Source organism: Ranitomeya variabilis, chromosome 2, assembly GCF_051348905.1.
Source record: "Ranitomeya variabilis isolate aRanVar5 chromosome 2, aRanVar5.hap1, whole genome shotgun sequence".
NCBI classification, from domain to species: domain Eukaryota; kingdom Metazoa; phylum Chordata; class Amphibia; order Anura; family Dendrobatidae; genus Ranitomeya; species Ranitomeya variabilis.
Genome location: NC_135233.1, coordinates 758,453,899 through 758,469,981, shown reverse-complemented (window position 1 = coordinate 758,469,981; position 16,083 = coordinate 758,453,899). Strand labels below are relative to the sequence as shown.

Here is a 16,083-nt window from a genome sequence, read left to right as displayed (position 1 = left end):
GATGCCATCAGATCCACGTCCGGGGTCCCCCAGCGAAGGCAGATCTGTCGAAACACCTCTGGATGGAGTTCCCACTCCCCCGAGGCAAGGCCCTGACGGCTCAGAAAGTCCGCCGCCCAGTTTTCGACGCCCAGAATGTGCACCGCGGAAATGGTGGAATGGTTGGCTTCGGCCCAACGAAGAATGTGGGAGACTTCCTGCATCGCCGCCCTGCTGCGGGTACCCCCCTGGTGGTTTATGTATGCCACCGCTGTGACATTGTCCGATTGGACTCGGATTGGGTGACCCGCGAGCAGGGAGTGAAAGTGTCTCAGGGCGAGTCTGATCGCGCGAATCTCCAGGATGTTTATAGGGAGCCTCGACTCCCGAAGTGACCAACGACCCTGGGCAGAGTGGTGAAGAAACACCGCACCCCAGCCGAGGAGACTGGCGTCGGTAGTTACCACTAACCAGCGGATCGGGAGAAAAGACTTCCCCTGGAGGAGAGATGGACCCAGGGTCCACCATACAAGGGATTGTCTGATCCGCGGAGACAAAGGGCATGGACGATCGAGGGATAAGAGACTCCTGTCCCAGTTGTCCAGCAGAGCCTGTTGCAAGAGGCGGAGATGGAGTTGAGCGAAAGGAACCGCTTCTATTGCGGCTACCATTTTGCCCAGGATCTTCATGGCGAACCGAATGGGTCGCGGACGAGGATGGCAAAGCGTCCGAACCCCATGCTGAATCTCTTGGGCCTTGGGCCGAGGAAGCAAGACCAGTCCCCTTGAGGTGTCCAGGATCATACCCAGAAAGGAGATCCGTCGGGCAGGAACGGGGGAGGACTTGTCCAAGTTGATCAACCAGCCCAGGCGCGAAAGAGAATCCAAGGTAATGTGGACGCTTGCCTGGCAAGCCTGAAAAGACGGACCCTTTATGAGGAGGTCGTCTAAGTAAGGCAACACGACCACTCCTCGAGAATGAAGAATGGCCATGACGGCCGCCATGACTTTCGTGAATACCCTGGGCGCCGTGGCAAGACCGAAGGGTAAGGCCGTGAATTGGAAGTGGTCCTCTAGGATGGCAAAGCGGAGGAACCTTTAGTGAGGCGGGAATATAGGAATATGGAGGTAGGCATCCTTGATGTCTATCGAAGCCAGGTATTCCCCTCTCTCCATCGAGGAGATGACCGACCGAAGCGATTCCATCCTGAAGTGCCGTACCTTTACGCACTTGTTCAGGAGCTTGAGGTCCAAAATGGGGAGCACTTTCCCGTCCTTTTTTGGTACGACGGAGAGGTTTGAGTAAAAACCTCTGAACCTCTCGTGTTCCGGAACCGGAACTATGACCCCGCTTTGGCGGAGGGATTCGATGGCGCAGAGAAGAGCGCGAGACTGAGCTCCCGAACTTGGAAGACGCGAGGGAAAAAAACGAGCTGGAGGGGAGGCGGAGAATTCTATTTTGTAGCCAGACGACACCAGATCCCTGACCCATTCGTCGTGGACGACGGAGAGCCAGACTTGCTGAAAAAGAAGGAGACGTCCGCCTACTTTGGAGGTGTCGACTGGAATAGACCCCGAGTCATTGTGAAGGGAATCTGGCAGGCCTGGACCCTCTGGTTCTGGGTTGCCTAGGCTTTCCTCGCCAGGACTGATTCGGCCTGAAAGAGGGACGAACGTCTCTGTCTGAGCGAGCGGATCGGTCCGATTTGGAAGAGGCGGCAGGATTGGACCAGGCTGGACTGCTACGAAAGGGCCGAAAGCGAAAATATGGTTGGCACTGGAAGGCAGTCTTGGGCCTCTGTTGGGGAAGGAACTTGCTCTTTCCCCCTGTAGCATCAGAAATAAGCTGGTCTAGCTTTTCTCCAAAAAGACGCCCGCTCTGAAAAGGAAGGGAAATCAGAGACCTTTTAGAGGAGGAATCTGCGCGCCACTCTCTGAGCCAAATGGCTCTTCTGATGGTGATGGCGTTAGAAGCCGCCGTTGCTGAACAGTTCGCTGCATCGAGGGATGCGTACATCACGTAATCACCCGCCATGGCAATCTGTTTGGCAAGGCCCGCCACCTCAGACGGGAGATCCTGCTCCTGCACCGATTTTGCTAGGGCATCTGACCAGGAAACCATTGCCTTGGCCACCCAAGCCACGGCGAAGGAGGGAAATAGAGAAGAACCTGAGGCTTCGTACACTGAACGAGCTAGGGAATCTAGCTGGCGTTCTGTGGGGTTCTTAATTGAAGCGCCATCTGGAACGGATAAGAGAGTTTTGGAAGCAAGGCGTGAAACAGGATGGTCTACCAAAGGTGACTCCGTCCAGTCTTTAACGAGATCTGCGGAAAAAGGATACTTCGATTCCAGGGCCTTTTTGCCTGTGAAACGCATATCCGGACGCTCCCTGTGTCGCCTGACTATATCCAGGAAATCTGGGTGAGAGGCGAACGTCTTATGGGAATGCTTGGCTCTAGTAAAGGAGACTGAGTGGTCCGGAGCCGAATTAGAGTCATCGTCCACTTTGAGAGCGTGATTGACTGCCTCAATGAGGGAGTCAACTGTAGATCTAAACTCCGGAGCATCCGGGTCTAAGGATACGTCAGACTCATATACAGAGTCGTGAACGCTACGAGCCCCTAAAGAGGGTGAGCGAGAAGTGGAGCTGTCAGAGCCTGACTGGCGAGGCGAGTGCTCAGGAGAGGTAGTGCGGATCCGTTTCCTGGATGACCGTGCCTCTTTCCGGAGAGAGCGGCCCCTGCTGGCCGACGATTCCCCTGCTACGGAGGGATCTCTTAACCCATGAAAAGGATTGCCCCGCTCCCCAGGCGGGTTCTGAATAGATTTGATGGCATTGGCTAAAAAATCCACGGACTGAGACAGTGAAGCGACCCACGCAGGGGGACTAGCTAACCCGGGGTCGGTGGCGGTGGAGGGCTCCTGGGCACTTGGGGCATCGCAGGCTGAGCAGAGGGAGGAACTCTGAGGCCGAGGAAGCGGAGCCTGGCAGGTGGTACACACAGAAAAAAAGGTAGTATACACCTTTGAGGACTTATTTGACTTTGACTGGGACATGGTGCACTCTAATGTAAGATAGACCACAGGGTCTACAACTAAGGAAGCAAGGGCGGCGCTGCAGGGGAGAACCTGACGTGGTCTCCTTACCCGAGGTCCTGTGTCCCGCAAAGGAGAGAGAGAGAGAGAGGCGGCTGATGTTGGCGACAGTCGGCGATCAAAACGCTGCACGTGAGAGAAGCTGCGGCGTGCAGAGGAAAAACCAAGATGGCCGCCGAGATTAGAGAGAGGAGATCTCGCAGACAGCGAGAAGCGCCAGGACTGGGGGGCGGCGCCGCATGATGAGGCGAAAACGGGGGCGGAGCCTATCGGCATGCGGCCTGTGCAAGGCCGAAGCCGCTGAACGCCGGAGGGTAAGGGGCCCAGAAATAAACGTGCCGCTGTAAAAAGGAGCCCTCCGGACCGCAGAGCGGCCGACCCCCCCCCTGAGACACTTACCCCGAAAAGAGGGGGAACGCTGACTCTTGTTGCCCGCAGGAAACTGTCAGGTGAGCTGTGCCCGGGGATCTCTAGAATAGGACGGTGCAGGGATTGGGGGAGCCTCCATTCACCATCCCCTGAAAAGGGGGGTGGAGAGGAACCATCCGCCTCCTTCCATCATCCGTTCTTTTTCAGTGGTGATGCAGTGGGGGCTGCATGGACGCCACGGTGGAATAGTGCCTCTGTACAGCCGAGGGTGAAACCTGGTGGGCAGGGCAGATGTCCGGCAATAAAAAAGGGCCTGGCTGCAGAAGAGGATACTGGAGGTAAAAACACCAGTGCTCGTCTGTTACTCGGGGGAAGATCGGTGCCCGTGAAAGGGTCCCGTCGCCCAAAAAGGTCAGCTCAGGCAGTGGCATCCCACGTCGCAGGAAAGGATACGGAGAGGTGAAACTCCCGTGCTCGCCTGTTGTTGGTTCGGGGGAGATCGGAACATAAAAGAATCCGTCGCCCCCTTCGTCCGGAATAGAAAGGTTTAAATTCCAGTGTGCCTCCTACGGACACTAAGCTTGAACTGGGTCTCTGGAAGCCAGCATGAGGGTGTATACTGCAGGGGAGGAGCTAACATTTTTTTGTCTCAGCTTAGTGTCAGCCTCCTAGTGACAGCAGCATAACACCCCAATGTGGCGAAGGAGAAAATGATCACTTCTATTCATATTTTCTAAAGTAGATTTTATTAAAAGGAAATGGTCATGATGCCCTCAGAGATTAAAGGGGTTGTCTGGTCCAAATAGATAAGTCTGCAGTCTCTCTTCCCGATGCAGAAGTAAGAGGAGTCACAGTCTATTACAAAATGTTGGCATAAGCAAAGTGATGGGAAGCATCTTCACAATGTGCCTGGTGTACATTTTTCAGAAAATAATGATGGCATAATGCGATTTTCCTTTTGCATTTAAAAATTCTGAATTGGGGGTGTGAACGATGGCCCGAAACCAGTGAAAAAGGTTAAAGTGCATCTAAAGCAGAGAATCTGCCACACAAGAGATATTCACAGAAACAAACATGTTTCCATCAGTCTATTGTCCCTACAAGATCCGCTATATAATATGGTCATGTGAACAGTACCATAAACTATAATGGGTACATTTTCATTCCTTGAAAAACGGAGAAAAAAAGTGAAAAACGGACACCTTACCTGTATAAAAATACCTTTACATAATGTAGAAATTTTGTGCATTGGTTTCTGATTTCTTCGGCCTCATTGTGAATGTTATTTACTTGTCCTAAAAAAATAAAATTCCAACATTAATACATAAATAGTAAAGCCAATATTATTACTAGAACTGTCCCTTGAAATTGTATTTGGTGTAATAATATTTTAGCCAGAGAGAAAAATGATTTCTGAACGTTGCAGTGAAAATGGAAAGGGCAACACAGAAGAACATTTTGGGTTCTTAACATAAAGCGATGCATTGTAATGGCATATGTTCCATGGTGGTATTTTAATACTTTGTGTCTGTGGCAGCAACAGATGATCAGGCATGTACCACATAAATTCCTGTGTATACCATATAAATCTAGCATGAGAATTCTCCTTCTTAGGCCAGTTTCACATGTCTGTTTTTCCCAGTACCGGAAAAAAAAAACAGTACAGGAGATGTTAGTGTTCGTGTGTGTAATACTTGCAGCATCCCATCCACTATGCTGTAACATCTGGCCGCTGTGGGCTGGACGCTGCGGATGTACGCAGCGTCAACCCACAGCGTTTACTGACCGTGGGAACATACCCCCACATAATTAACCTACATATGCTGTAACAAAAAAGCAACAGTCAGAAATATGTGTCTGTTTAGCTTTCAAAGAAATTTTATTTAAAATTGCGTGGGCTCCCGCATAATTTTAAATAACCAGCAGAGGGAAAGCCGACGGCTGAGGGCAGATGTTAATACTATGGGAAAGAGCCAATAGCCATAAAGGTTCCCAGGCTATTAATATCACCTCACTGCTGTTTGCTTAGCCTTTACTGACTAGTTTATAGGGGAACCCCAGAAAAAAGTTGACATGGGGGCCCCCCTATAAAATCGAACCAGCAAAGGCTAGGCAGACAGCTGCGGGCTGATATTAATAGTCTGGGAAGGGGCCATGGATATTGGCACCCCCCAGGCTAAAAACATCAGCTCTCAGCTGTCCTAGAAATGGCGCATCTTATAGATGCACCAATTATGGCCTCGCTCTTCCTACTTGCCCTGTAGCAGTGGCAAATAGGGTTTATATTTGTGGGGCTGATGTCACCTTTGTATTGTCAGGTGACATCAAGTCCACAGGTTAGTAATGGAGAGACATCTATAAGACACCTATCCATTACTAACCCTATAGTTACATGGTAAATAAATACACGGCCAGAATAAAGTCCTTGATTTGAAATAATCACAAAGACTATATTGAAGCTTAATTTACCATACTTACTGAACCCCTAATCCCCAATACCCTCGTCTCCTGCAACAAAAATAAAATAATAAACCAACATATAATTGTGATGGTGTGATATGTTATGTGGGTATCATTTTGTGTATATTTATATTTTACTGATTATCATGGTGCTCTCTTGTAGTAGGAGTTATTTGCCAATTAATGAATGGCTGTTATTTGCCATCTGATATCAGATCCCACATTCCTGTACTGTTATCTCTCCACAGGGTCAGTGAATAAACATGTCTGCTAATATGCTAATGACATATTGAACTAGCTTGTTGAAACAATGACCCCCTGTAGTGCCTTAATCCACCAGCCACCTTTGTCAGGTGTGGGAGGCCTGAAAACCACCCCAACCTGTCTGACTACTCCTGGACATAAGGAGAGGACAGGAGCTGGGGGGAATTCAGATCCTGTGTGGAACCCATGATCTGAAGACAGCACATCAGAGAGAGAAAGAAGGGAATATGGACTGTTATCCTCTGTGCTGGATTGTTGGACTTTTATCCTGTTACTGAACTGCATTCGTGTTCTGGAATATTTTATCCTTTGTGTGGTGGATCATATATGGACCCTTCGTACTTTTGCCTAAATAAAGGTCTTGGGATTGTTCAATATTCTTTTGCTCTGTTGATTGTGTGATACCGGAGAAGGAACCTGTAACAATATAATACTCCCTGTCTGACGAAGTCCATTACAGAGTGTCCCACGACAATCTCACATGTAGAACAGTCACATCGGGAGATGTGACCGCTCAACCCAGCCTCCAGTGATACACTGACGGGAGGTAATCGCTCCTGTAGTGTATCACTGAGAGTTTACCGAAGTTCATCAGCTCCGGTGCTCTCACTTATGGCACCATTGCGTGAGAATTTTCTCACAGAGCGGTGCCACAAGTGAGAGCACCGGAGCTGATCAGCTGATCAACTCCGGTGAACACTGCGGGAGTGATTACTTCCTGTCAGTGTATCGCCGGAGGCCAGGTAGAGAGGTCACATCTCTTGATGTGACTCTTCTACACGTAAGATCGCCGTGGGACACTCGTTATTAAATGGACTGCGACGGACAGGGAGTATACATTGGTTTATTATTTTTGATTGCTTGCAGGAGACGCGAGCTTCGGGGATTAGGTGTTCGGTGAGTATGTATTGTATATGTAAATATGCAAATGTTTTGTTTTTTTTTTTACAATTGAACACAGGTGCCGGATGATGGGACTACTCTCCCATCATTGGCTTATGCTGTCACTGTTATATGTGACAGCAGACATAGCCAGATGGGAGTAGTAGTCCCATCAGACGACGCCTTGGTGCACACACACACAGACAGACAAGCACATATTCTCCGCTCAAACATATTCTAAGCCCACACACTCTTCCTCCTTCTGACATTTCCATTCTGCAGCGTTTTTGGCACGCAAATCCGCAAATCTTTTCACACCTGCCTTTTTGCTGCGGATTTGACTGACTCAATGCAAGTAAATGGGTGCAGAAACACTGCAGATCCGCAAAAAGAATTGACAGGCTGCACAAAATAAAATCATGCCTATGCAGCATCAATAGTAACAAGATATAATGTTAAAAATAATTAAAAAAAAAAAAAAAAAAAAAAAAAAAAAAAAAAAAATCGCAGTATTCTCACCTACCGGCGTTCCTGCGCAGCATCACCAATGCTCCCGGCAGCTAGCGTTACTTCCTAGTAATCCATTGTGAAATCTCGCGAGAAGTCAAGGCCTCGCGAGACTGCGACTTCTCGCGAGATTTCGCAATGGATTACTAGGAACGCTAGCTGCCTGGAGCATCGCTGCGTGGGAACGCCGGTAGGTGAGAATACTGCGATTTTTTATTTTTTTTAACCTGGTTTGTGTTGTGTATGCGTTTTCGCAGAGGAAAACAGCTGCGAAGACGCATACACAACAGGTGCACATAGCCTCGACGGGTCCGTCAGAAAGACGGGCCCAGTGCACACGTTTCCCACAATCTGCACAGGATCCGTCATTTCAACGTCTTGACGGATCCTGTGCAGATTTGGAAGACGGAAATGTGAAAGAATTCTAAAGTAAATTTTTTAATATTACATTGTTGCATTTTGCTCTGTGACTTTTCTAATGCACCAACCAAAAGCAATATTCAGCTTGTACTTTGCATGATAGAGAATTAAAGTGTATTATACCTTCTGTCCTTTTATATTAAGATAATTATGCTTTTACACTGCGATAGGATTCCTACCCCATTAATTGCATTTAAACAAAACTTTGTTGAAAAAAAATAAAAACCAAAAACTTACCAAAGTCAAAAGAAACAGGCTGTGTTAATCTTTCAAGCGCATCTATTTTTTGCCTTAAAAAAAAAAAAAAAAAAAAAAAAGGTATAAAACACTAAAGAGAAATAAATACACATATACAAACACACACATACATAATATACAGTTGCTACGGAAAGTATTCAGACCCCTTTAAATTTTTCACTCTTTCATTGCAGCCATTTGGTAAATTCCAAAAAGTTCATTTTTTTATTCACATTAATGAACACTCTGACCCCCATCTTGACTGAAAAAAAAAAACAAACGTCAACATTTTTGAAAATGTAAAAAAAAGAAAAACTGAAATATCGCATGGTCATAAGTATTCAGACCCTTTGCTCGGACACACATATTTAAGTCACATGCCGTCCATTTCCATGTGATCCTCCTTGAGAAGGTTCTACTCCTTCATTGGAGTCCAGTTGTGTTTAATTAAACTGATAGGACTTGATTTGGAAAGGCACACACCTGTCTATATAAGACCTCCCAGCTCACAGTGCATGTCAGACCAAATAAGAATCATGAGGTCAAAGGAACTGACCAAGGAGCTCAGAGACAGAATTGTGGCAAGGCATAGATCTGGCCAAGGTTACAACAGAATTTCTGCAGTACTCAAGGTTCCTAAGTGCACAGTGGCCTCCATAATCCTTAAATGGAAGAAATTTGGGACCACCAGAAGTCTTCCTAGACCTGGCCGTCCAGCCAAATTGAGCAATCGTGGGAGAAGAGCCTTGGTGAGAGAGGTAAAGAAGAACCCCAAGATCACTGTGGCTGAGCTCCAGAGATGCAGTACAGAGATGGGAGAAAGTTCCACAAAGTCAGCTATCACTGCAGCCCTCCACCAATCTGGCCTTTATGGCAGAGTGGCCTGACAGAAGACTCTCCTCAGTGCAAGACATATGAAAGCCTGCATAGAGTTTGCTAAAAAACACATGAAGGACTCCCAGACTACGAGAAATAAGATTCTCTGGTCTGACGAGACGAAGATAGACGTTTTTGGTGATAATTGGAGATGTGTGGAGAAAACCAGGCACTGCTCATCACCTGCCCAATACAATCCCAACAGTGAAACATGGTGGTGGCAGCATCATGCTATGGGAGTGTTTTTCAGATGCAGGGACAGGACTGGTCATTGAAGGAAACATGAATGCGGCCAAGTACAAAGATATCCTGAATGAAAACCTCTTCCAGAGTGCTCTGGACCTCAGACTTGGCCGAAGGATCACCTTCCAACAAGACAATGACCCTAAGCACACATCTAAAATAACAAAGGAGTGGCTTCAGAACAACTCTGTGACCATTCTTGACTGGCCCAGCCAGAGGCCTGACCTAAACTCAATTGAGCATCTCTGGAGAGACCTGAAAATGACTGTCCACCAACGTTCACCATCCAACCTGATGGAATTGGAGAGGATCTGCAAGGAAGAATGGCAGAGGATCCCCAAATCCAGGTATGAAAAACTTGTTGCATCATTCCCAAGAAGATTCATGGCTGTACTAGCTCAAAAGGGTGCGTCTACTCAATACTGAGCAAACGGTCTGAATACTTATGACCATGTGAGATTTCAGGGTTTTTTTTTTATAAATTTGCAAAAATTACATTTGTTTTTTTCCCCTCAGTCAAGATTGGGTGCAGAGTGCACATTAATGAGAAAAAATGAACTTTTTTAAATTTACCAAATGGCTGCAATGAAACAAAGAGTGAAAAATGTAAAAGGGTATGAATATGTATATATGGTATAGTGTAATGGTTAAGTGCACTGCCTATGACATGCGAAACTGGGGTTCAAATCCCGGATCTTACCTGTGGAAAAGTTATATACCAAGGCTCCTAACACTGTAATACACTATAATACCTACCCTAGGTGGCTGTTATAGCGTAGCGGTTAAGGTGCACAACCACTCTGGTAGAGGACCCGAGAATGAGAAAGGACAAAAAAAAAAAAAAGACCACTCCCATTGGGGGTGAGAAGGAAGGATCTATAATATAACGCTGGGAGCATCACTCTGTCCGAAGCCTTTATAGACTGCGCAAGCGCCGGCGCAGTCTGGACCCCACAGAGTGACGCTCCCAGGAGATCGCGGTATGCGTAAGCACTGAACGCACACCGCGATCTCCAACGGAGAAGCAGGGACGAGAGTGAGTATGCAATATTTACCTTCCAGTGATGCGCGCTGCTCCATCCTCCGCTTGCGACTGTTCAGTCAGTCATCGCGCCCTCTGAACTGAACAGTCACAGGCAGAGGACCCGGAAGATGGAGCGGCGCGCAGCAGTGGAACGGGGGACAGGTAAATATAGCAAGTGACCTGACCCCCCCCAGCGCGCCGGTGTCCCCGCCTGCTCAGGCCCCCGGCACTCACCACCGCCACGCACAGCCGCCCGCACTCAGCGCGCAGGATGAGAGCACATGACAGGATGGGGACGCAGGATGGAGCAGCACATGACAGGATGGGAGAGCAAGATGGGAGCAGCACATACCAGGATGGAGACCATATACCAATATACAGTGGGGCAAAAAAGTATTTAGTCAGTCAGCAATAGTGCAAGTTCCACCACTTAAAAAGATGAGAGGCGTCTGTAATTTACATCATAGGTAGACCTCAACTATGGGAGACAAACTGAGACAAAAAAATCCAGAAAATCACATTGTCTGTTTTTTTATCATTTTATTTGCATATTATGGTGGAAAAATAAGTATTTGGTCAGAAACAAAATTTCATCTCAATACTTTGTAATATATCCTTTGTTGGCAATGACAGAGGTCAAACGTTTTCTGTAAGTCTTCACAAGGTTGCCACACACTGTTGTTGGTATGTTGGCCCATTCCTCCATGCAGATCTCCTCTAGAGCAGTGATGTTTTTGGCTTTTCGCTTGGCAACACGGACTTTCAACTCCCTCCAAAGGTTTTCTATAGGGTTGAGATCTGGAGACTGGCTAGGCCACTCCAGGACCTTGAAATGCTTCTTACGAAGCCACTCCTTCGTTGCCCTGGCGGTGTGCTTTGGATCATTGTCATGTTGAAAGACCCAGCCACGTTTCATCTTCAATGCCCTTGCTGATGGAAGGAGGTTTGCACTCAAAATCTCACGATACATGGCCCCATTCATTCTTTCATGTACCCGGATCAGTCGTCCTGGCCCCTTTGCAGAGAAACAGCCCCAAAGCATGATGTTTCCACCACCATGCTTTACAGTAGGTATGGTGTTTGATGGATGCAACTCAGTATTCTTTTTCCTCCAAACACGACAAGTTGTGTTTCTACCAAACAGTTCCAGTTTGGTTTCATCAGACCATAGGACATTCTCCCAAAACTCCTCTGGATCATCCAAATGCTCTCTAGCAAACTTCAGACGGGCCCGGACATGTACTGGCTTAAGCAGTGGGACACGTCTGGCACTGCAGGATCTGAGTCCATGGTGGCGTAGTGTGTTACTTATGGTAGGCCTTGTTACATTGATCCCAGCTCTCTGCAGTTCATTCACTAGGTCCCCCCGCATGGTTCTGGGATTTTTGCTCACCGTTCTTGTGATCATTCTGACCCCACGGGGTGGGATTTTGCGTGGGGCCCCAGATCGAGGGAGATTATCAGTGGTCTTGAATGTCTTCCATTTTCTAATTATTGCTCCCACTGTTGATTTCTTCACTCCAAGCTGGTTGGCTATTGCAGATTCAGTCTTCCCAGCCTGGTGCAGGGCTACAATTTTGTTTCTGGTGTCCTTTGACAGCTCTTTGGTCTTCACCATAGTGGAGTTTGGAGTCAGACTGTTTGAGGGTGTGCACAGGTGTCTTTTTATACTGATAACAAGTTTAAACAGGTGCCATTACTACAGGTAATGAGTGGAGGAAAGAGGAGACTCTTAAAGAAGAAGTTACAGGTCTGTGAGAGCCAGAAATCTTGATTGTTTGTTTCTGACCAAATACTTATTTTCCACCATAATATGCAAATAAAATGATAAAAAAAACAGACAATGTGATTTTCTGGATTTTTTTTTCTCAGTTTGTCTCCCATAGTTGAGGTCTACCTATGATGTAAATTACAGACGCCTCTCATCTTTTTAAGTGGTGGAACTTGCACTATTGCTGACTGACTAAATACTTTTTTGCCCCACTGTAAATGCTCGCCACCCGGGCGTAGAACGGGTTCAATAGCTAGTATATATATATTATTAGTAAGGGTAAGTAAGGGTATGAGTAAGGGTATGTGCACACGTACACCATGTAAAGCTATGGAAAACAAAATCCGTGTGGAAACGCAGTGTTGTATTTTCTACAGCATGTCAATTCTTTGGGCAGATTCCGCAGCGTTTTTACACCTCTTCCTTTATAGGAATCCGCAGGTGAAATCCACACAAAAAACGCTGGAAATCTGCGGGTAATCCACAGGTAAAAACGCAGTGCATTTTACCTGCGGATTTTTCAAAAACTGAGCGGAAAAATCCGCACAGAAATCCGCAAAGTGTGCACATAGCCTAACTCTGGAATAATTCAACGGATCCCACTGATTCTAAAGGGTTTACGCTGTTAGGGTTTACACAGCTTAACAGCTGATGTCAGCGGTGGCGGGTTTCGCAACCCTACCAATAAGACATTGATGACCTATCCTAAGGATAGGCCATGAATCAAAAAATAGCGGACAACCCCTTTACAGGTGACCAAATATGCTATGCGGCCAATATACTACCATATACATACAAAATGCGTCAGCACACTGACACTAAACACATGAACTCCAATATTGATGCATGTAACAACCCTGCTGGCATCACTGCATGGCCTCCCATCCCCAACCTGCATTACACTCAAACTCACTTACTTCTCTGGGCCATCTTGTGACTTCTCTCTGCTGCCAGCTCCATGCTGTGTGCCTCATGTCTGCGGCTTGCTCTGTGCATGCTCTGTCTGTGTGCATAGGGGGGGCGGCGCCGGCAACTCCTGTGTCTTATTGAAACTGTGTGCACCTTGCTAAGGTGTCCCCTGCCAATAGCCATGAGGCTTCCTGTATTTAAGACTTCCCCACCCATTGGTGGGAGCCTGTGCAACTTACTCCCTCAGTTCTTAGCTGCTGAGGTGCGGGCCCTGTCTGTTACTCTTATGTCCGCCACCCAGGGGGGCAGTGTACCCTGGTCTGTGTCCTGTGTTAGCCACCCAGTGGGGCCTCGTATCATGGCCTATGTCCGCCACCCAGAGGGGTGTCGTACCCTAGCTTGTGTCCATGTCTCTGTGCCTTGACCTGTTCTTGACTTTGTCTTAGCCTAGTCCTGTTTCTGTGTCCGTTTATATCCCCGCCTTGGTTTCCTTTCCCTGCTGTGCGTACTCTGTCTTGCTTTGCTCTGCTTTTGGCTCTGCTCTCTGCGACCTTGCTTTGCTCCTTGCTCTGCATTCTGTGACCTTGCCCTGCACTCTGACTTTGCTCTGCTCTCAGCTCTGCACTGTGGCTTTGCTCTGTGGCTCCGCTCCTTGTGGTTCTACCTTGCTACGCTTCTTGTGGTTCTTCTCTGTTCTGCCTCCAGCGTCTCTGCACTTGGCTCCGCCTCCTGCATGTCTGCACTTGGCTCCGCCTCCAGCGGTTTTTTCTTTTTCACTTGGCTCCGCCTCCTGCTCGTGGCTCCACCTCCTGCATGTCTGCACTTGGCTCCACCTCTAGCGTTTCTGCACTTGGCTCCGCCTCCTGCTCTTGGCTCCACCTCCTGCGTTTCTGCACTTGGCTCCACCTCCTGCGTTTCTGTGCTTGGCTCTAGCGCCTGTGCTTCCGCTCTGCATCCGCTCTTGCAGTCTCTCTCTACCTCTTCTTAAGTCCTCCTGTCTGAACAGGTTCTTGCATGTTTTACATACCTGCCTGTAGACCAGTCCTTACCGGTTCTTCCAGTGTACCAGCCTTTTCTGTCAGTCCTGCTAGAGCCAGCCGAACCTGCCTGCCTACCAGAGAGCCAGCCGTGCCCGCTTGCCAGTGTCTCTGTTGTATCCGTCTGCCTGTCTGTGTCCCAGCCGTGCCTGCCTGTCTGCCAGAGTGCCAGCCGTGCCCGCTTGCCGGTCTACGTTCCGTTCCCCGGTGGTATCAGCAGTCACAGCCAGACACCACCCTGGAGTAGCACCTAGTAGCTTCCTGCGGCACAAGCCTGACCTCACCATCATAGGCTCCAGCGAACACCAAGGAACCTACTTAGTTACGCCCCTTCCAGGGTAGTCTGGTCTGTGGCACAGTGGGGCCACACCCCCGCACCAACCTGTCTGGGCGCGAGTGTGACAATGCAAATGTTAAAAACGTAGAGGTACGTTTTTTGTTTGTGTTTTTTTTTTATCAAAGAGTGCAAAAGCCATCCAACCACGTCAAGGTGTACCTAAATATGGATGGTTCCTAAAGATTAAATGTCTTACCTTTGTAGTGTAGGTATATGTTGTATTTTATGTTAGTGGTAAATATGTTTTGCGTTTATGAAAATATGGGAATTTTGGCTTAAGTTTAGAAAATTGTACAATGTTCAAACTTTCAATTTTTATATCCTTAAAATCATTTAATACATAGATATTAAGGTTGAAGGAAGACTTTAAGTCCATATAGTTCAACCCATAGCCTAACCTAACATGCCCTAACATGTTGATCCAGAGGAAGGCAAAAAAAAACCCATGTGGCAAAGAGTAAGCTCCACCTTGGGGAAAAAAATTCCTTCCCGACTCCACATACGGCAATCAGACTAGTTCCCTGGATCAACGCCCTATCAAGGAATCTAGTGTATATACCCTGTAACATTATACTTTTCCAGAAAGGTATCCAGTCCCCTCTTAAACGCAGACTCCCCAGTCCTCTAATAACCTTGGTCGCTCTTCTCTGCACCCGCTCCAGTTCAGCTATGTCTTTCTTATACACCGGAGACCAGAACTGTGCACAGTATTCTAAGTGTGGTAGAACTAGTGACTTGTATAGAGGTAAAATTATGTTCTCCTCATGAGCATCTATGCCTCTTTTAATGCATCCCATTATTTTATTTGCCTTTGTAGCAGCTGCCTGACACTGACCACTGAATATGAGTTTGTCATCCACCCATACACCCAGGTCTTTTTCATTGACGGTTTTGCCCAGAGTTTTAGAATTAAGCACATAGTTATACATCTTATTACTTCTACCCAAGTGCATGACCTTACATTTGTCCCCATTAAAGCTCATTTGCCATTTATCAGCCCAAGCTTCTAGTTTACATAAATCATCCTGTAATATAAAATTGTCCTCCCCTGTATTGATTACCCTGCAGAGTTTAGTGTCATCTGCAAATATTGAAATTCTACTCTGAATGCCCCCTACAAGGTCATTAATAAATATGTTAAAAGAAGAGGGCCCAATACTAACCCCTGTGGTACCCCCACTGCTAACCGCGACCCAGTCCGAGTGTGCTCCATTAATAACCACCCTTTGTTTCCTATCCCTGAGCCAGCTCTCAATCCACTGCCAATAAGAAAAAAACACTGGCGCACTACTGGTAGTATATAATCAATAATCGGGGTGCAGCAAGAGTGGTAATGAAACTGGCATAAGAAAATAGAGAAAGAACCACTCCAAAAAAGTGCACACCACTGTATAACAATATATAAAAGGCAAAACTTTAATTTGGTGCAATGAAGGCGCAGTCTTCATTGTCCGTCATAGGTCAGATGCAGGGTGCCTGACTGCGCCTGTGTGGGCAGTGCGGCCACCCTGTTGCTGAATCCCCGCCCCGCACTGTGTTATTCATTATGCACAGTGCGGGGCTGGGGTTCCTGGGCATGCGCACTGCACTGTTCAGACGCTCCCCCGGTCCCCCGCCTTCCAGCGTTGCCGTAATATACAGGTTTCCTTGCCAGCGTTTGGAATGAAGCAGC

At 47.5% G+C, this 16,083-nt stretch overlaps 1 protein-coding gene across 2 annotated transcripts in view; it reads right to left on the bottom strand.

The window, feature by feature from the left end:
* MMS22L (MMS22 like, DNA repair protein) overlaps positions 1–16,083 on the bottom strand; it is a 125,650-nt gene that overhangs the window by 92,815 nt on the left and 16,752 nt on the right. For both annotated transcript variants that reach the window (XM_077289684.1, XM_077289685.1), the window contains 2 exons: positions 8,215–8,267; positions 4,652–4,739 (listed from right to left, as the gene is read on the bottom strand). In XM_077289684.1, coding sequence (XP_077145799.1) covers positions 4,652–4,739; positions 8,215–8,267 — 141 coding nt within the window. The remainder of the gene's footprint in view (positions 1–4,651; positions 4,740–8,214; positions 8,268–16,083) is intronic.